The 22535-nt window shown below is 45.7% G+C and overlaps 1 protein-coding gene across 2 annotated transcripts in view; it reads left to right on the forward strand.

Annotated features, from left to right (window-relative positions):
• Window positions 1-20834, forward strand: part of AP3B2 (adaptor related protein complex 3 subunit beta 2) — a 352683-nt gene extending 331849 nt beyond the window's left edge. For both annotated transcript variants that reach the window (XM_078684977.1, XM_078684978.1), the window contains 2 exons: window positions 1386-1524; window positions 12755-20834. In XM_078684977.1, coding sequence (XP_078541103.1) covers window positions 1386-1524; window positions 12755-12905 — 290 coding nt within the window. In that variant the 3' untranslated portion in view covers window positions 12906-20834. The remainder of the gene's footprint in view (window positions 1-1385; window positions 1525-12754) is intronic.
• The last annotated feature ends 1701 nt before the right edge of the window (window positions 20835-22535 follow it).

The raw sequence follows: 22535 nt of genomic DNA on the forward strand, positions 1-22535 counted from the left end.
ATTCCTTGCTCCATACCTACCTAGCCTGTCTTACTAATACCCCTCCCCCCCCCTTTCCGTCTCACAGTGCACCCTTGCAGACCTCGGATTACCTTACTTGGCGAACCAGATTACTCTTCAGGCTGCCCACATTGGATCCTTGGGAATTTCGTAATACACTTTTGGGATTCCCGTTGCACAGAATTTAATCAAGGTAAATAGACTGGAACCCTTTGCTTTTTCTCTTCGTGGCCAGCCCCGAGCCTTTCCTGATATTCTCTCCCCCTTTCTTGCAGCACGCCCCAATTCAGACAACCTTGTCCTGATGACGATCCAAACTAACATGGTTCGAAACGCCGTCGACCTAACAGCACAACTATAGGCGTACTTTTCCCCTGTGGCTCAACAACCAATTGAAAATGTGTGTATTGTGATATCACGTTGTCACCTACCTTGGAGCCACTCACTGTAAATTATCTGCACTTTGTCACAGTGCGCCGCTCTCGCTGTTCACTTCCTCACTTGCGTCGCCACTCTCATCACAATCACTTCAAGCACCAAGTGTTTTATGGTTGTCATTAATTTATTTATGCAGTGCTGCCTCTAACTGTATATTCTCCGACCATAATGTATGTTGCAATATAAAGATGATTAACTATCTTTTTTCAAATTTATGTAGTGTCTCCTTCTTTCCTTGCAAGTAATGCTGTATGCATGCATAATTAATTGCCTACACATCCTTACCGATCAGGACATTGTTTCTTAAATGCACCTTACTTACCCAGTCCTGAACTGGTTTATGGGTTACACTCCTGTATACTATACAAGTTTGCTACATGTGTGAACATTATAACTGCTTCAGCAAAAGGTCATATTTTGTAAACGTTTTAGGAAAGCGCAGGCCCATGCAATTTGAGATGCTTAGCAGGCCCTACTTACTGTTAAAATACTAGTTGTTCAAAATACTAAGATCAAATTCAGTGATCAAAGCAAAAAGATGGCTTTCCTACAGTTAACCTGAACAAAGTCATTACTGCCGTGTGTCAAAATCTCTGAACGGGTGCCCTACGTCAGTGTGGTAGCACCTGGAAGAAAGTAGGTGTATTTACAGGATAACTAAGTTAAGGACTCCTCCACTATCCTGATTATGGCAGGGTGCTTCAGGAACCTGCATTTCTTTGACTACCAGCCTCTGAAAATACCAACACGAAAGTGATTTTCAACATCTTGTCACTTCTGTGTATTCTGATTAAAAAATCCAATGCACACATTGTGCTGCCTAGTTTGCTGGCTTTTCACCATCTAGCTGCTCCACATTCTCCAAAATAATATAAAGATTTATAATTAGTACATATGAACAGTTATTTATGTAAAAATTAATTCTGATTTCTTTCTGCCTACAACAGGGAAACTAACTGGAATGAATGAGATCACAGAGAAGGTGACGCTGCCAGCCAAGTGTCAGAGTGACCACGCCATTGTTCAGCGGGTGACATCTGCTGCAAACCTCAGCCGTGTTCCCTGTGGGGCAGATAACGAGTGCAGGTAATAAGCAACGGGCTTCATTGCAGTTTCAGCCTTCTGCTGTAGTACACCAGAGTGTATTTGACCAGCGGTTCATCTATATGTCAGAGGTCTGCATTGTAAAACTAGGATTTCATAGTTCAGTAGTGCTCATATTGCAGTACTCTGTCTACTTTTATATTTTTACGGTATACATAGATCTAAGGTCTTGCATGGTAACACAAAGTGCATTGGAATGTTGAGAGCTGAACAGAAGACAATGGAGTGAAACAGGGCCAATAATGGCTGGTAAAGACTTAAAACTAACATTACTACATTTATCTTTGTGTTTCTCTCTCTTTAATTTAGAACATTCTACTCTCAGTGAGTGGAATGTTCTAGCAGTCTTATAGCCCTTCTACATGGGGCTATGCCGGATGATAAAGGCCATCACCCTCATTATAGGTCCTCGCTGGACTCGGATTGAGGGCTTTTAACAAATGGTATATTTCCTGGCAGTAGGCTATAAGGCTGTATTTTGTGCTTACGTGATGTGTGAGGGGCCCCCCAGAGTGACTTGGGAATTATAAAGCGTTCCGAGGGACGAGTCCGGAGGGTTTCAGGATGGAAGTTCAGATCAGATTTCTGACCTGAGAATTGGACCCAGTCCGTTGTTTTATTTATATCAACAGCCAGATTACAAACTAATTCGAATTTTGCTCAGTTGGGACTGATCTGATGATTTTTAGGGGGAAACGACACAATCAGATAATGTTGAATGCTACTGTGTCCGGGACTCTTTTTCCCTCTTAAGCATCTCAGCTCTTTAGAATTAACCTCTTTTAAGAAGCAACAAAAACATATTGTGAGCAATTCACCAAGTGTAGAGTTTATGCAGGGCTCACTTTGAGTGTAAGAAACTTAGCCCCTGATATACATAAAGGTGGATGGCCTGCCATTCGGCCATGGGGACGGAGTAAATAACTTCGTCCTCCTGATATAGAGACCGTCTGCCTACTTAATTAATGACTGCCATTGCCAAGCAGGGGTCATCTATAAAAGCAATGGCAGGAACCGCTTGTCAATGCATTTTACTCTTTGCTAAGGGGCTACATCAGGTTTTTCTTTTGTAAAGAAAAAATATAAGCTCCCCTCACCCAGGACTCTTTTCCTATGGCGGAGAGAGCATTATAACGATTTTACTGTTCCTTACAGCCAGGTTTCACCTGGCAGGGAAAAACTGTCAAACAAAAATTGGGATGGGCAGACGTAACCATTTCTCTTACTGTCCTTACTCCCCAGGGCCATCAGAGATGTTTTACCATGGCAGAGACTAGTCTCTGTGTGGCGAAACTCAAGGTCAGCCCGCATTTAAATCGGGCGTGCGGACCTTCATGTTGGTGGTATGTATATTTCATCACTGTTGCAACGGAGTATACATACTGCCAACATATAAACCACCCCCTTAATACGCTACACCTCACAGAGAGAAAGAAACCACAGAGAAGAGTGACCAAGAGAAACATGTGTGCAAATCATAACGGAGTGGTATTAAGAATGCAGTAACTTGGAAGTAAGTGAAATTGTTAGTTTCACACACAACTATCTTGTCCTTTTTGACCCAGGGAACAGCCTGTTGTGGTCACAGGTCCATCATGTCGGAGGTAATGTTTTGGTGCATGGGAGTTGTTTGGTGTGGCAAATACATCAATTCATTTTGAATTGACAGTATAGTTTTTGCTTTTAGTGTGTGCATTTGTTTTTTTAATTTGAAGCGATTGTCATTGCAGAGTTTATAGATGAAATACTCAATTTTAACTTGTGTGTTAAAAAGAGTGAACAACTATACACCATCAGCTATTGGTAAACCCGGGAAACAAAATGATTAGCCTAATAAAGGCATCAGGCATCCTTGCAGGATAGAGGGGTCTCTGCTACTTGTAAAACCACTCAGTCAGTATATTGTAATCCACTCACAATTATAATGATAGGGCTAACATCGGAGTGGATTAATACAAGCATTTCCTGAAACTGTTCTGATGTAGTGCACTTTTTCAAGATGGGCTGTGCCTAAGGCACCTTCTTTACCAGGACAAAGAATATCTTAGCGGTGGATTACTAATTTTGTTTTATACGGGCATTTGTATAGCCCTAATTACACATTACTGCCATTTAAAGCACTAAAATAAAAAAGGAGCGGGATGTATAGCCAACAAAGATGTATAAATACAAGATTATCTGGCCTTAATTATAGGAGTAGATTGTGTTTTTCTGTTTGTGTGGAGTCTTGCAGTTTATTTGCAGTGCCTTTGTTTATGATCTCATGAACCACGTTATTTATGTTTACAGTTTTTTCCTGTGGCAACTTAAAACAATTAAATGAAGGTTCAGAGAGGCCCTGGCCTATCCCTCAAGTTGCCATTGAACTAAGCATGAGACAAACCCCAGTTCCCTGCTATTGCCCTACCTCGTATCGTAGCAGTGTCATGGTAACTTGGCCAGCACACTACAGCTTGAACTAGAAGCATAGGGCACAAAGACAACAATTTCTGCTCTACCATACAGGAAACACTCTGATACTCTACTTTCTCTCATAGGGGATCTCCATTGATAGTCACAAGCACTGAATAGTCCTGCCCACGTGCGGGAACACCAGGTCACCTTTCCACAATCTATCTTCTTAACTCTTTCCGTGCTGATGACGGAACCGCTCCGTCATCAGCCGCGGTGGCGCTGTGCTGATGACGGAGCGGTTCCGTCATGGCCCGCCCGACGCGCCTGCGCGGTGCTGATTTCGCGCTTGTGCGGCGCTGATTTCGCACCTGCGCGGCGCGGTATATTAAGCGGGCGGGGCCATGACGGAACCGCTCCGCCATGAGCACAGCTCAACCGCGGCTGGTGACGGAGCGGTTCCGTCACCAGCATGGGCAGCCGCGCGGCCCCCCGCCCCCTTAGCGCTGTGTGGTTAAGTGTATATGCTCGCCTTTCTTCAGGAAGGGCCTACAGAGTCACTTAAAAAGGAAAAAGATTATTCAGCCTATAGTAGCAGGCTACAATAGCCCAATTCTTCATCTTGTACTGAAAAAGGGGCACAGTAGAATTTTATATATATATATATATATATATATATATATATATATATATATATATATATATATATATATAATGATGTTTCACAAACCCATTTTTGATAGAGTATAGAGATGAAGGAAAACATGACACTGTAGGCTGTCATTATATGAGTTAAATAGAGACTGTGCCTTTAAGATCCTAGAGGCCACCAAAAGCCCATCATGCTCAGCAGGTAGCAGTTGCTTCCGTTCTTTTTTCCAGTGACAGAATCCTGGGGCATTGAGCTCAACCAATTTTGGCTTTTTTTCGACATAATTCTCAGAATGTTTGTAACAATGATTTCACTTGATAATTTTGGTATCTCTTTGGCTTTTTCAGTTTTTTCCTGAAAGAAAATTAAGGTGTTTAGTCAGATAAAAATACTTACCCTGTGGAAGAAAGAAGTTTAAAACAGACCGTCATGAGGTTTGCATCTTCTGTCTCCCAGAAAGTCATGTTCCTTGGTCTTTTCACCACTGCAGCAACTTTTCAAGACGTATCCTGAGGGGGAGGGATAACATTTGCCACCGTGGCACTGAGGAGCGACGAAGACAACTGATGCAGTCTGAAGGGGTAATCTGAGAGCAAGGAGAGGGCCAGTCCTCTACCATGGCTATGTCATCTGTCTCTGAATATCTTGCAAGGAAGAAAACTGCAGGAAAACGCCATTGGTCCCAGTCCCAAGATGAGGTACGGCCCCTACCTGCCTGCCATCAATAGCCGTTTCACCATAGAGGAAGCACCTAGGATTATCATTGAGTCAAGATGAATTGACGTTGAAGACACACTCAACGTCGACGCACAGACCTCGTTCCACATCTATGAGACTATCAACTTCAAGGCGCCAACAAGGTCCAGATCGACATTGAGGCAACGTTGTAGGTCCCCGTCAAGAACCACAATGACGTGCCATCGAAGATCACTGTCGAGAAATGGACCAGTATTGAGGCGTGAAAGGCGGTCGATGTCGAGAAGTCTTTCAACATCAACAAGATTACAGGATGCAAGGAAAAAGAGGAGACTCATTTATTCATCTCCAGACTCTGAATATTCCAGGACTTACTCCCCTTCTTCAAGGGTCAAACTAAGTTTTCCACCACCAGCGTCATCTCCTCCTCCACCACCTCCTCCACTAACATCGCATCCTCCTCCAAAGCATCCTGTGCCTACTGTACCGGCACCAATGCCTTGACCAGTAAACACTCCCATACCGAGACACAGATCTCTGTCAAGCACGCGCCATCATTCAAGTCAAGTCACAGCTTCAGGCGCTCATCTCCATCTACCATGCTCTCCCACATTCAACACTATTTACGACGGTCTCATTTTAGATCTCACCATTGGTACATCCCCACTTCTTCCATACGATACTCTCCAAAACCTTTTGGTTCCCCACTACTTCGCTTTTCACCGTTGGATGATATCACTATGTTCCAGGATGTCTTCATGAGGGGAGCTGCAAAGCTCAACATATCCATGTCAGCTCCGACCCCCTCAACATCAGTGATCTTTGAAACTCTCCAACTTCGGTCAGCATCAAGTCTATTACTGCCTCTGGTGCCACGTCTCCTAGACCTGGTTATGGATCTTTTTCTGACTCCTACCACAGTTAAACCAGCTCCATCGAGGCTTCAAAAGAAATCTCATCCTCTGGAGCAAGATCCTGTCTTTCTCCGTGCTGACCCTTCTCCAGACTCAGTGGTTGTAGTAGGGGCAAAAAGGCACCATACCACCACTCTTACTTCTACATGCCTCCTGAGAAGGAGAGTCAAAAGCTAGACTTGGTGGGTCATAAAGTTTGCAGCACTGCTGCAACCACCATGAAAGCGGCCAGTGCAACTGCCCTTCTTGGCAGGTATGATAGGGCACTATTGGAATCCATACAGCCGTTTGCAGAACATCTCCCCAGAGATAAATGGGAAGACTTCTTGGAAATTCTTAATGCTTTCCAATCAAGTCATAAGTGCTGCAGCAGGGCCCGGCAGTCGGAGCAGGCCTTGTCGTCGTGGTCGGCGCCCAAACACGACAAACAGACGCGGTGAGGATCCGTGACCGACATCAGCCGGTCGCAATCGTCACAAGGTTTGAAGCCGGGCATCCCTAAAGGCACCGTGTCGGAGTCGAGAGACTCGAAATAGGATCAAAAAGGATCAAAAAAGTTAGTCAAAAAGTGACTAGGGTTACTGCTTTTTCCAGATCTGCGCTTGCTGGCGCGGAAAAAAGAAGAACTGACGTCAGCACGCGGAGGCGGCGTCTAAGTACTCCGACGACGTCATCACGAAGCCGACGACGGACGCGGAGCCGCAGACGACGCCTACCGAAGCGCAAGGGTACTGCTACGCAAAAGTTTCCGGATCCAGTCTGACGCCTGGGGATATTCTAAGGTAAGGAATCTAATACTAACTAATGTCTCTTACAGATATATCGTTACACAAGTAGTAACCTGTGCTACTGCTACGGTGTCGCTCACGTGAGGCATTCTTGGCTCCGTCTCACATCTCTCAAACCAAAGTCTCAACAGCGAATACTAAAGCTCCCATTCTCTGGTCTACCCTCTTCGGAAGCCACACTGATGACGAGATGGCACACATGAAGGCTTAAATGAAGACTCTTAAGGCAGCGGACTTCGAGAAACCCAGGAACAACGGAAATGTTTCGGGCCCTATCAATGCTGTCTCTATACTCAGAGGATACATGCCCCTAATTGGTATCTGGGTCACAACAACCGCAGCCCCAACGACCCTATCCGCAATACCAACAAAAGAAGACAAGGGGAAGATCCACACAGCAACTTGCTCAAGGAGGCAAACAACCATCAGGATCGAAACTCTGAATTATTACTTCCCCCTCTTCTGTTACCCACTTCGGCGGGGGTAGGCATGTCTCATTATATGGCAGAGTGGCAACACATAATGCAAGACACTTAGGTTCTGAGTATTGTACAAAATGGATATTGGTTCAGATTCTCCAGTCCTTCACTGTTCATACCTCCAAAACTGTCCAATATTCATCTCCCATTGCTATGGTCGGAAGTAAATGTAAATGTAAATGTCAAGGTATTTGTAGAGCGCACTGCCACCAAGCAGTTTCCTGGCGCTATTACTCATACCGCTGCGGAACCCTTCCTGGCTTTCCCTGTGAAGTGTCCACTCCTGGGCACCCCCAGGGTGAAGCCAGGCATCCTAGCGCTGTTGGGGCCGTGTGGAGGTTAAGCAAGCTATTGCCCAGAGTTGCAGCGTGGGGCCCATGATTAGAATAGGTACTGAGGCAAGAATTGTCAAGTCCGAGGAAATTGAGCCCAAGACCCGCCGAGGCGGGAATTGAACTCTGGTCCCGGGCCAGAACTCTGCATCAGGGTCTGCCTCTCTAACCATTGAGCCACACTCCTCCACGAAGTCAACATCCTCTTACAAAAGCAGGTGGAATATACCATTTCCCACAGACAATAAGGAAAATATATTTATTCCAGATACTTTCTGGTGAAGAAGAAAGACGAGAATTCATTTTGACCCATAATCCACCTCAAAACAGCCAACAAATGGATTCGGCGAGAAAAGTTCCAGATGCTGGTATTGCATCAAATCTATCCCAAATTACACCAGGGGGGATTGGCTTTGTTTCATCGACCTTCATGATGCCTACTTTCATATTCCAATCACCAGAAAACATCGAAGGTTCTTGAGGTTCGTTGTGGGGCAGGACCACTATCAGTACCAAGTACTTCCATAAGGTCTGAAGCTCTGAATCTTCACCTAACCATACCTAGACGATTGGCTATTCAAGGCGTCAACATCTCAGTAAGCCCAGCTTCATTACAAATGGGCTTGTGATCTCTATCAAAGGTTAGGGCTTCATGTCAAACTCAGAAAGTCAACAACTACTCCAGTTCAATCCTGCATTATCTGGGAACCTCCATCGACACAATACAGGGAACAGTGTGTCCTACAGAGGAGAAACGCTTACCATTCCTTCAAAAGTGTCATTCTCTCATGGGAGCCTCTCATCCAACAGTGAGAGCAGTATTGTCTCTTCTCTGCTCAGTGGCCTCCTGCATCTTCCTCACACCGAATGCCGTCTCCATATGTGACCTCTCCAGGAATGTCTTGAGGACGAGTGGGACCAACTAACGGGCAACTGGCAAGACAAGATAAAACTATCCCTTCATGCAAACCTGTCCCTGAAATGGTGGTGCTCTCCAACCAACCTTCTTCAAGGAATGCCATTTCATCAGCAGGTTCCTACTCAAACAATAGTGACGGATGCATCACTACTAGTATGAGGAACCCACATGGATCACCTTCAAATTCAGGGTAAGTGGTCACTAAGGGAGATGACCTATCACATCAATCTCCTCGAACTACACGCAGTCCATCTAGCGCTGGAGGCGTTCTATCCATCGTTCAAAACCCAGTCCCTGCTTGGTCAGTTGGACAATACAACCACCATGTACTTCCTCAACAAGCAGGGAGGAACGAGGTCCAGGCCCTTGTCACATGAGGCCCAAACAGTCTGGAAATGGCTCGTAGCCAGGGACATGACAATCACGGCAACTCAACTTCCAGGTGTCCAAAATGCTCAGGCAGATGCTCAGCAGAGTTCTGCAAAAAAAACATGAATGGCTCTTACACAACGACATCTTACAAAACATCTTAAAGCTGCAGGCCCTCCAACCATGGGGAGAGGAGTTGGCCTAACGGCTAGGGCGCTCGACCTCGGACTTGGAGACCTGGGTTCGAGTCTCGGTAACGACGCCAAAACCTCCTGTGATTCTGGGCAAATCACTTAATCTCCCCGTGCCTAAAATGAATGTGTGTCCGTCCTCATGTAACGTAACTGGTGCTATGTAAAGCGCTCTGATACCTGATTCGGTTCGGGTCTAGTTCACGCTATATAAAACTCTGCAAAAAAAGAAAAAAATGGCGAAGCTTCGCCTGATGTACTTCTGGCCAGAAACACTGGGGCATGACCTATGGATCGACTGCTCTGGCAAATTTCTTTACACCTTTCTGCCAATTCTCCATATCCTGTCAGTCCTCATCAAGCTGTCCCACTCGAGAGCCAAAATCATCCTAATAGCTCTAGAGTGGGCACATCAAAGGTGGTTCACAAAGCTTTTTCACCAGTCAGAGCATCCACATCTCGAATTGCCATGCAGACCAGATCTACTCACAAAATTGAGAGGCCAGATGGTTCACCGCGATCTCTCCTCCTTGAATTTGGCTGCATGGCTCCTGAGCTAGTGCAGTATAAACACTTGAATCTGCCACAAGACTTCATGGACATCTTCAAGGAGGCTAAGCAACCTTCATCACGCTCCGCATATGCCTTCAAGTGGAGGAGATGTTGCATGTGGTGTTTCTCTAAGAAAGTGGCCATGTACATAGTTCATAGTTGAGACTATACATAGCACATCAACCAATTGTCAACTTGCCAGGAATATGTCATTCTTCCATACTTACAACATATTGCAAAATCTGGCTTGCAAATTTCTACTGTAAAGATTCACTTGGCAGCCCTTACTGCCTACAGAAAATGTCCTTCACAAACCTCTTTTTTTCAAAATGCCAGTGATCAAGGATGTTCTGATAGAGTTGAAGAAGTTTTTCTCTCCCATTTGGGCATCCTTCACCTCCCTGGGAATCCAACATAGTCCTTCAATGGCTTATGCAGGACCCTTTTTAGCCCATCCACAAGGCTTCCCTACAACATCTTTCATGAAAAACTGCTTTCCACGTTGTGATCACATCAGCCTGCAGGGTTAGCGAGAGCCAAGCATTATGTTCTCCTGAAACATACCCAGTCTTTCACTCCAACAAAGTGGTCATGAGGACTGACTGGAAATTCCTCCCTAAGGTTATTTCGGATTTCCACTTTAATCAAACCATCTCATTACCAATATTCTTTCAGAATCCCTCTACTCCAGCTGAAAGAACACTTCAGTCTCTAGATGTGAGGAGGGTCTTTAAGTTTTATCTTGATAACACATGTGACCTCCACAGCTCGTACAAATTGTCAATCAACTATGGAATGGGGGCTGGGGGCACACTGCCTCACAGTCCCAGCACAGTTCGCCCCTTTGCATCCTGGTAAATGCAGTACACAGTTCAAACTTAACTTCAAAATTAACTGGAGTTTTTCACCAAAGTTAGTGCGGACATTGCTGTATATCTGTAGACACGTGTTTCTGGGTTGAGCCCGTCATCAGTAGAGAGAAGCAGTATTAGAGATATACAGCAATGTCTGCACCAACTTTGGTGAAAAACTCCACCTAATTTTGAAGTAAGTTTGAACTGTGTACTGCATTTACGAGTATGCAAAGGGGCGAACTGTGCTGTGACTGCGAGGCAGTGTGCTCCAAACCCCAATTCTGTTAATCAACTGTGGTCTGGTCCGTACAGTGTTAGCCACTTCCAAGTAACCCATTGGCTACCTTACTCATTCCTCTGTCTTCACCACCGCTCTTAGTAGGGATAATCTTGCTACTCTATTCAGTGCTTATGACTATCAATTGAGCTCCCCTACTAGAGAAGGAATAGTTTCTTACCTGTAACTCCAGTTCTCTCATAGGGGAATTTCCATTGAAGTCTTAAGCTACCTTCCCTCCTCCCCGGTGGAGCGGACAGAGGTAACCATGGTACCTACATTTCATTAAACACGCATCACCTCAAAAAGTCAAAAAGAACTGAAGCAACTTCCACCTGATGAGCATGATGGGATACTGGTGGTCTCTAGGTTCTTAAAGGCACAGTTACCATTTATATATAGGGCTACGCTGCCCTGTTTTCCTACATCTCTATACTTGATTTAAAAAAAGGGTTTGTGAAAGACATTTATGCTGTTTTACAAAAACATCATGAAATTATATACATGGTTCCCCTGGCCTCTTCGTTAAGTACAAGATGAAGAATTGGGCCGATGTAACCTGCTCCTATAGGATGCATAATCTTTTTCTTTCTTAAATGACTCTGCAGGCCTTCCTGAAGAAAGGTAAACATCTACACTTAGGAAGATAGATTGTGTAAAAGTGCTCCAGGGTTCCCGCATGTGGGCTGGACTATTCAGTGCTTATGACTTCAATGGAGATTACCCTACAGGAGAATTGGAGTTACAGGTAAGAAACTTTTCCCTGTGAATAGATAACACTGAAGTCAAACATACTATTTATTGGGTCACCCGGTTTTCCAACTTAAGAGACTCCAGTTGGTGGAGAGCACTGCAGCTTGGCCCTATTAAATCTTCGGAAAAGGAACCAGATTCATCAGCACCTTAAAGAGCTGCACTGGCTGCTTGTCCGTGAGAGAGTTCAACTCAAGGGGCTTGTGCTGGCCCATCAGTCAGGTCTCGTTTCCTGGCCAATTGACTCACACACTACCTTCCAGCAAGAGCTCTGCGTTCCTCAGATGCTTTGTTGGAATTTGTGCCCAAAACTAAAAGGAAAAAATGGGCTGGCTCCTTTTTAGCTCTCGCTGCTTCTGACTAGAATGCTCTTCCCTTCAATTTGCGGGCCAGGAAGGATTAAGGATCCTTCAAATTGGCCTAAAAATTAGTTGTTCAGACTGGCTTTTCAGTAATCCCTCTTGACTAGTGGTCACGAACCGTTAGTGCTGGGACACTCATTTGAGTGGCCGTACACTCTCCAAAAACCTTGATTGACTATTTTGTGCGCCAACAAACATATGGAGCTGTTGCAGTGCTCAGCACCCAGCTGATGAATTATTCTTAATTTTTTCCCCATCCCTCATGAAGTGCTCTTAAGCAGAAAAGAGATGGTCCAGAGAAGCACAGGATAGCACTCTGCAATCATGTTGACTAATGTTTGTAGCATCGTCTGAATATATCAAAGATGTCCCTGAAATGGTGAAGGTGTGGAAGACGTTTTAAAGATTTCAAAATTGGGACATATTGTATTGCAATACACATTTTATTGCTTAAAAATAATTGCCATTTACTTCCTATTAACCTTTGTTAGTAAGTACTTCTCCTAGGCAGAAGAATGTTCAAAATGTTATAGCAAATCGCCAACACTGGCCATGGACATAGTACATTGTTGAGACTATACATAGCACATCAACTAATTGTTTTTCAGCACTTGCTGAATGACGTGATGGTATATTTGATACCTTGTTCTTACTAAGAGTGTTTTCTTTGTTCTTTCTTAAAGGTTTGCTGCCAAGACTGTTAGTAGCGGAAACCTTGTGCTTGTTACGTTAGCGACCAAAGAGAGTGGTGCGTCTCAGCTGACGGTGAACAGCGAGAAGATGGTAATTGGCACCATGCTAGTCAAAGACATTATTCAAGCTTTGACTCAGTGACACCCATGAGGGGGTGCAGGAGATTGAAAATGTGGCCTCCGGATACCTTGTGCACCCCTCCCCATACCCATGATGGCCTGTACTTGAAGTAATTTCCAAGGAGAGAAGGGAGCTCCAGCTGCGTGAACGACCATTCACCAATTTCAACAGAAAGTAGTGTTTGCTGCCCCACTCTGTGGTTTTCTATGTCATTACTTGATTGGCTGTGACTGCTGTGCTATTCTAATATTATATTTTTCAAGCAGTAAGTGAATGTTGAATTGTAGACATTCCCTTCTGTTAAAATACATGCTTAGGATATGTATAGCAAGGAAGACGCTGAAGAGAGTCAAGGTGGCATCCATTTTGAATATGAATTCCTTGTTCAAGTTAACCAGTGCAAAATACCATACGTGGCATGTGCCTTGCAGCGCTAAGGGAGTCCCTGCAGCAATATAAGAGCTTGTGTTTTCAAGATCTTTCAGTGAAGTTGTGTAGCACTCATAGCAAACAGTTTAACTGGCTAGACATATCATCTTGAGGACTTCTGAACACAAATGGGAATTGGCATCCTCCCCTTCTGGGTATGTATTACCAGTAAGATGGCCGGTGTGGGACATATAATATGTACAAACAAATGTTATAACCTGCTGAGGCCATTTGATAACTTGAAATGAAATACATAGAACGTCCTTTAAAATGCCTAGGGCGAAACCCATGTTTTTCCCTTGGAATGTTGCTCCTTAAAAAAAAATAGCCCAGAATGTTCCCTGCCACACACTGCGTTCCAAGCTCGTCTATAGTAGTAATCCATGTAGGCCTGGCTCCTAGGGTGTTCACAAGCTGTCCCTCCATACACTGCACCCTACAGGCTAGGCCTGACTGGAATGCAAAAGGAAAAGAGTCACAGTGAGGTTAACATACCATAGGATCTGAGGTAGCGCTTCAGTATCAAAGGTATTGTGCCCTAAATGTTGGCAGAATCTGATACCAGACAGCATAAGTACAATAAGTATGTAAGTTTTCATGAATAATGGCAGAAATGTAGCTGAACATTGTTTTCATATGTGAATTTGAAGTTCCTGTATGTGCGTGACAGATAGCTTTGCTGTTCAAGATCTTTTTATCTTGAGGAGTAGCTGGGTTGTCTCTGCCATGAGCTAAAGAAATCCATATGTAATGAGGTTTACTCCCACTGGCCTAAAATAGAAAGTACCATGTGATTTAACAAGCAGCTCTGCTGTTCAAGTCCTGACTTGACTTTATTGATAGCTATGCTGTCTCTGGCTTCAGCCTGTAGAGTCTGTGTAGCCTGAACATTAGTGTCTATGTGTCCAGACGACTGCCCTGATATTCAAAGCTCTGCAAAGGATGATCCTGAACTTCTATTATCTGTGTAGCATAAAGAGCAGTTTGTTGTTTATGGCACCTGTCTGACATGTGTAACTTGAGGAATAGCTTCGTCTTGAAGTTTTAGCCTGTATATTCTGTTATCTGAAAAATACATTTTTAGTTTAGTTATGCACCATGACGTTTGGAAAACTAGTGAAACTGTTGTATGTGTGAGATTGCATATGGACCCATCTGAGGGGCAGACCTGCTGTGTAAGCACTAAATCTATACACTTCATTTATAGAGTATCCAAAACGTATGCTATGCTAACCTCTAAAATGTAGATCTGTGAATTGACAAGATTATGCTTGGTGTTTTCCTTGTTCCTGTATAGTTAAAACGTGACACTGGCCGGGTTTGTATAAAAGATAGATGAGATGGGGTATGCAAGGTGGCTGTGCAGGTCAGGATAGATAACAAGATCTATTTCGCAGTTTACACATTCTGTGAGAATCAGACACTTTTAAAAATAGTCTCAGTTCTATCCCCAAAAGAGCTTTACAAGTCATTTTAGAAGACCGTTGTCTCAGGTAACTGAAATCTGATGATTCAGCAACACAAAACATTGACACTGACTCATGGGACTCCTTTTCTGAAAGAGACTTCTAACGTTAGATTACACACCTTTTGAATATTCCCCAGACGTCAAACTGGATTTTGTAGATTTTCAGCAGTATTCCTGCATTCTGGGAGGTAGCGCAGATGGCTCCACTTTGGTGTCATACTGTGCAGGACTGGGCGTGCGGGCCGGTATAGGCGCAACCCATTCACTCTGACGTCAGTTGCTTCCCTTGTCTCTATGAAACAGAATTTTGACAAACTATTCTGCAGTGTGCAAGGGAAAATGTCTCCTCCCAAATGCAGTCCAAATCCTGTGGAAAATGTTACAAACAAATGTCTGTGGCTGACCAACATGTGGTTGTGCCTTTGGTCAGACCATGAGTCCAATGCCTGTAGCGATGGTCCCTTGAAGCCCCCTAAAGCTATTTGAAACTGGAAAGCAAAGCCTTTCATAAGAAGGCACCACAAGACCCCACACCATGATCAGTCGAGGTTTAAAGGAAGGTTCTGGTCCCACCCCTGTGGTTGCTCCCGACACAGATTGTCTTTGTGATCTAGATCCTTGGGCAAATCCAAGCGGGACTCAGCCCGCCCTGCCGTTCTCAATCTCTTGAGAAGACAAACGGGTGTTATTGTGCCTCCAGGTCTTGCTTACGAAGTTGCTCTACTTCAGAGTTGATTTTGACCCTTGTTCCTTGGCAACCGGTATTAAAGTGCCATGTGCAAAGCTACAGCAAATCAAGGACTTTCACGAACCCATGCTCCATCTTTTTGGCATGTTACTGGTTCTCTCTGGTGCCCTTGCGGAACCCAAGGAGTTGAGAAGTCTCCCAACTGGGCTTCCACCAGCAGGATAACCCTTGGCATCAGCTAGGCCCTTATGAATTTGCTCCAGGCTTCGCACTGACTTTGGTACCAGTCCACTCCCCAGGGCCACAGTCCATGCCGGAATGCGATCCACCATCGTCGTTGGTGGCACAATCGACTATGGACGAAGACGGCCAAGCCATACTGCTGTGGGACACCAAGACTGCTCCACCCCAGGCTCGACTTAGGCTGTGAGCTGCTATATTTGAGCCACAAACATCTAGTCACCCTTCTGATTCTGACACAGTGCATCTACCTTCAGAAAGGATTCATGTCCTCTATGAATTATGCGGCACAGAGGTTATGATGCTGGGGATGAGATTAACCAGCCATACCAAGAGGATAACTGGTACAAAGACCTCCAAGATTCTAGTGGTTTGGATACCTCCCAGAACACGGGGCTAGTTTCTACCCCAGTCTGTGCTACTGAGGGTAGCACTCCGTTTGCCATGGTTGTGTGAAGGGCAACTGAGGCGCTTGATCTTCAGCTTCCTATACAGCAAGTTAATACCAACATCCTGACTAAGGTTAGGGCCAAACAAGTTCATGGCCTCTTTTTTCATTCAAAAAGGCTTTAACCGACTCACTTTTGGGGACCTGGACCAAACCCTGCTTAGGCCCAGCTGTTGATTGACAGATCACCATACACCACCGCCCTGTTCCGGATGATCCAGAATTTATTACTCAGCACCCTATGCCCAAGCCCCTTGTGTACAGGCGTTGGCCAGTAAGGTAAATTGGAACTTGTTTCACAATACTCCGCCTGACAGGGTATAGAATAAGATAGAAACAGTCAATAAAAGAATCTTCTCCTCAACAAGCATGGCCTTTCACTCTACAAATGCCAGCTGCCTCCTGGGCTGCTACTCTGATGCATTGTGGGACTCATTAGCCCAGGTATTGCATATGGTCCAAGATGAAGCCCATATATTCCTTTCTCAAGCCATGTAGGATGGTTGTGATGCAGTAAAATTCACAATTCGCTGTGGGCTTAATAGCACCGATACTCTGAGAAGAGTGTTCAAAACCAGTGTTGCCCTTAAGGGGCAAGCCTAAATGTGTCCACTGGGTTTTTGGGAGATGTCCATGCAAGCCTTATGCACATACCATTTGATGGTTTCTGTTTTTGTCGGGGACAAAGCAGACTTGACCATGGAGTGCTTCAAAGGCAGCAGGATCACAGTACACTCTCTGGGCCTCTCTGTTTCCTCCCGCATTAATAATTTCACCCCCTCCAGGGGTATGGTAGGGGCTTCCAGAATCACCAACAGGCTCATCCAGTACACCAAACACCCTGCCATTTTGTGGCCACAGAGCCCACAGGACAGGGCAATCTAGACAGCAATAAAGACAGTGCTCATCCCATCCAGTTTCCACCACCCCAAGACTCTTTATAAGGCTCTTGGTGGCACAAGACCATCCTGTCCCACTTTTTCTGCAAGACTGGCAGGCAATAACTTCAGCCAAGTGGGTCTTGTAAATTGTTCAGTGGAGTTCCGCCTTACCTGTTTTTGAAACATCACTGCATCTTCCATCGTCCTCAAAACAGCTTACAGCAGGAAGTGCAGGCTGTTTTGTCCAAAGGAGCCATAGAGAGGGTCCGACACCAGAAGTCATTTGTGGTTGCTAGTCATACTACTTCTTGGTGCCAAAAAGGGAAGGGAGCCTCTGTCACATATAACTTTGCCCTCTCAATGCCTTCCTGCTAAAAGACAAGTTCAAGATGCTAACCCTGGCCCAGGTTTTGTCTGCCCTCGACCCTACAGAATGGATGGTAGCACTGGACCAGCAGGATGCTTATTTCCTCATTCCCATCCTGCAACCCCACAGGCATTACCTGCGGTTCATGGTAGCCACAAGCATTTTTAGATTGCGGTGCTCCCATATGACCTTACCAGCACCCCTCAGGTGTTCATGAAAGTGATAGCTGTGGTTGCCATACATCTTAGGAGGTCAGGGGTCCCTTACATTTATGACTGGCTGTCGATAGGGACTCGCCTTAGGCAGGCATCACCCACCTCCTGATTACAGCGAACCTCCTACCATCCTTGAGGCTCATTACCAATGTGCAGATGTCACACCTGACTCCTTCACAGATGCCCTCATCTGAGCCAGTCTGGACTCCGTGCAGTTTCACACCTGCCTCCTGAAGGGGAGAAGCCAGAACATATGGGCTGTTATCCCAATGTTTCAACCTCTGTCCTGGATTTCAGTGAGAATGCCTCCTAGACTGCAGGGGCTGATGACCTACTGCATTCTGCTGGTCAAGAAGTATATGCCATGTGAGCTGAAGTTTCAATGGGCTCAGCACTCAGGAAATCTTTCGAATTTGGACCAACTTTCATAGGAGACTGCAATAGATCTACAGTGATGGCTACAGTACATGATTGGGTCATCATCAGTCTCCTCTCCTTACCTGACCCTGAGCTCACAGAGATGCCCTAGGCATTACTTCTGGGTTGGGGTGGCCATCTGGGAAAGATGGAGATTAGATGCTTCTGGGCTCCATCGTAGGCCTGGCTGCATATCAACCTTGTGGAGCTGAGAGCCATCCACTTTGCATTGAGTACTTTCCTGACGTCCATCAAAGGGAAGCTGGTGTATGTGGTCACGGACAACACCACGCCATGTGCTACTCCAATAAGAAGTGCATGATGGGGTTGTGGACCCTATGCTAGGAGGTTCTGCGTCTCTGGACATAGCAAGACGGCCAAGGAATTTTTCAAGTGACTCGCCTCCTGGTGGGTCCCTTGAATGCCAGAGCGGATGAGCTAGGCCATATGTAGATGGTGCAAGGTTTTTCTGGTAATAGCTCTATCTCTTCTCCACCACGGGTAACCTGCACTGTTAGTACTTTTGTGGTGGAGTTTACAAGGCGTCTCTTGCTCGGAATGGAACTTAGGACACCTGTATTACTTCCCGCCAAAACCTCTCCTGCCCTTGGTTCTGCTGAAGATCGAGACCAACTGAGCCCAAGTCTTTCAAGTAACCCCAGATTGTGCTGGGAGTGTATGGTATCCCTAACTGCTGAGCATGAGTATCCATCCTCACATCAGGCTGACTCTTCAGAAGGATCTCCTGTCCCAGGAGAAGGGCAGGGTCCTGCATCCAAACCTGCTCCATGCTTGGAGATTGTGCAGCAAAATTTGAGTGCATTCGACCTTCCTCCCAAAGTCATTGATGCCATCTTACAGCCAGGCATCCTTCAACCAAATGCCGTTGAGGTAGGTTTGTGACTTGGCACGCCTCTCAAAAGATCAATCCACTACTGGCCAAACTGTCCGAAGTTTTGTTTGTGTTATCCCTAGCAGATCAGGGCCTTGCCTTGGGCACTGTTAGACTATATGTTCTCTCTATGGGTCCTCATTATTCAAATCACTAGTTGTGATGTGTTTCCTCAAAGGGTTGCAACATAGGTTTCCCCTCTCTCCGTTTGTTATGCGGCAATGAAACTTAAACTTTGTCCTCACATTTCTCATGTGCGTGCCTGTTGAGCCTCTCCACAGTTGTTCTATCTAGCTCATTACTTTCAAGCCAGTATTTATTGTCACCATAACATTGGTTCAGTGGGTGAGCAAGTTACAGGTTGTGTCTGTTAACCTTCTCTACACCAAGTTCTACCCAGACAAGTTGGTTCTGTTGACTGAAGCCTCCTCCCTTCTGGCTTTCTATGCTCCGTGTCACTGCGTCACCGCTCTAAGGAGGAGAGACTTCACTAGCTGATCGCACCAACTAACAAAGAGTGCACGATCAGCACTTTATAGGATTCTCTGGAGCAAAGTAAGGCAAGGCTGTGCAGAAAAGTGTTGTTGTGTATTGCAGGGTCTGGTGGCTCAGTGGACTAATGTGTGCCACAGCAGGGGCCTGTGTTCGACCTCATGGTCTCGGGTTCAAATCCCAGTGGGTCCACTCAGCCTTTCATCCATCTGAGGTCAGTAAAATGAGTACGGTTGAGTTGGGTAACAATAAACATCTGTTATTCAGCACCAAGATACCTACGGGTGAACAAGTGTTTCACAAATATACGTTATGTTACTCTTCATTAAGATCTGCTACGTGCTCACCCAAAAGCAGCGCCCGATTGTTTGCAGGTTTATTCTGCCTGAGTCAAGGATGTTTGTCAGGCTGCTGCATGGCTTCACTGCATATGTTCACCAGTCACTATTGCTTAGACAGCCAGGCCCTTCAAGTCTTTTTGGTTTGAGCCAGTTCATAGACGCATCAGTGCCTCCAGCAATCGCATTGGTAGTGCTGAATATCTTCCCGACCCAGTCTGACATTTGGAGAATATTCAAAAGCAGAGGAATATGTGGTTAGGTAGAGTTTCTACCAGAAAAAGTGTTACCAAAGGTATGTGACATTTTGTTTATGCAGATCCTTCTATTCGAAAAGTTGCATTGTAAGGACTGTTTACTTTAAAATAACATTCAGTTGCACAGCAAACTAGCAAAACAAAACCATTTTCATTTCGTAAAAACGTTATGTAGTTCTTTTAATCCAAAAATAAGTCTCAAAGACCCCATGCAATCTTGCCTAAACTTCCATTACCCTTGCTTTAGAATACGGAACAGCATATATTTCAGAGGGTGCCACAAAGTAGAGAGGAATGTGATAGAGAGAGTTAAGGATTGTCTACCTCACAAAAGACAGAAATCTGACCTCACTTCCTCGTGTTGACTTACAATTATCTAGGTTCTAAAGTGTCATCAGTGAGAGTATATGGAGTAAAGACAAACAACCTCCAAAGCTGAGTATAAGTAGACCAAATAGGTTTATAAGAAGGTGCCCTGTGCCCCTTATCTGTGCTGTGTTGTGGCCTAATTTGCCTTGAATTTTCTCCTCTCGCTATTTACAAATAGTACATTTTGACTTATCAATGATTCTGCTATCGTTTGCTGTTGACCTTGTCTTGAACAGCTTGGAGCAGCCAAGAAGTAGAAGGGCAGGTTGTGCAAGGCAAGCACTTTACACACTAGGTGAAGTTATTCAAGAAACCCTTCCACTTTGATCATACTTCTGGTACTACTTTCACCCCTACTCCTGTTCGTTCTTGTGTGATGTTTACAATTATGACAGAAACTTATTTATTATAGCTCAGACATGTCAATTAAAAAACTACAAAAATGAAAACTGGAAGAACGCTTTTATTTCTTGCATTACTGTGTATGATGTGGTACTGTTGCATTCACAACAGTGTTAGACTGCACGTGTGGCCAGATACCTTTTGACTTTTCTCCCTTCTCCCCAGGTATAGACCTTGAGTGTTGGCCTCCACTATCATAACTGCTGATAGTTCTTTTCACTGTAAAAAAAAGCATTTACAATGCAACGGTCTTGCCTTTTCAAAAGTTAGAGCTATTGGCTTTGTTAATGACAACATTTTTATTTATGTGTTGTTTTTGGAAACATAAATAAATGGCATTGTCATTTACAATGCCAATAGCTTAATCTCTCGCAAAGGCCACTATCATCAGCGTAGCCCCCACATGACGTAATCATCCTACAGCCTTTGAATGTTTTGGGAGATGTTGAAATGTATGTCTTTTGCTCAGCCTTGTAGGACGCGTGGCCAATGACCAAGTAATGGGATCTGCGCTGTCGATCCTTCAGTCCCGGCTGCACCGTGCGCCCTGTGTGAGCTTGGTAACCAGATGCCGCCTCCGGGCGGGCATCGTGTAACCTTGGACTGAACATGTCCTATATCGCCACACAGAATTGCCTGGCACCTGCTTCAGGTGGTGGGCATAGCCACTCCTCCTGTTCGCACATCCAATGACTGGCGCACTTTTGGCTGCCCTCATTGTGCCCACCTGTGTGAACACTAAGTGCCTGGCACCACTTCAACCCAGCCATTTAGATGCCCAGGCTCACGACCGAGCATCTCTCTAGACCTCACCCCCCACCCACCCTGCGCTCCTCTGCACCCGTGCATAAGGGAGTGCGCGCGGTCTCATGGGAGAGGCCTTGACTCACTCGGTGTCTGCCCCTTCTCCGGCCATCTCTCTGCCTGTTCATCTGTGGTCGCCCACTCGGCGTCCACACCTCATTCCCTCCATTTGCAGACTTGGGCAAGGAACTTCCTGCGTTCCTGTTGGCGCACTACCGTGCTTGGCACCCCTCCAACTGCTGCTGGCTGCACCTATGGGCAGTACCCTCACCCCTTCATGTGCACATTCAGTGCCCGGCATCCTCTAGGCCGACGGTCCTCGTGTCCAGCTCGGCACCACCGCTGCCCACTCCCCGTGGCTCCTCTTGCTGGTGCCCGCTGCTCGTACACGCTGTGCCTGGCACCTCTCGAGGCCCTTCGGCGCTCCATTCTCCTTATGTGTCTCGCTGGGCCAGCTTTTCCCGTGCCCCTACTGTTTCATGCACCGCTCTAGAACCCCTGTCCCAAACCACGACCACCACCACCACCCAGTGTACCTCTGTATACTAAGCATGGCACCTCTCGGTCCCCTACGGTACCCCTCTGTATGCACATAGTGTCTTTCCCCACTGCGTGCACAGTGCCTGACACCGTATCGTACTCTCCTTTTGCACGAACACAGTGCCTGGCACATCTCCTGCCCTCCGCCCCTCTCCATGCACCCCCGCTCCCCTCTATGTACGGGCACACTCTGTGCCTGACACCTCTCGTGCCCCTCCGGTATGCATCTATGTGCATACTACCCGTTACCGTGTTGCCCCTCTCCGTATGCACGGAGGCAATGCCTGGCCCCTCTCCGCCTGTGTATAGCTTTAGCCCCCTCTCTGCAAGCACACAGTGCCTGGCACCATTATTGCCCCCCTCCCCCACCTAGCTTTGCAAGCACCTCGTTCCTGGCACCTCTC

This window comes from Lissotriton helveticus, chromosome 3_2 (assembly GCF_964261635.1).
Source record: "Lissotriton helveticus chromosome 3_2, aLisHel1.1, whole genome shotgun sequence".
Lineage (NCBI taxonomy): Eukaryota > Metazoa > Chordata > Amphibia > Caudata > Salamandridae > Lissotriton > Lissotriton helveticus.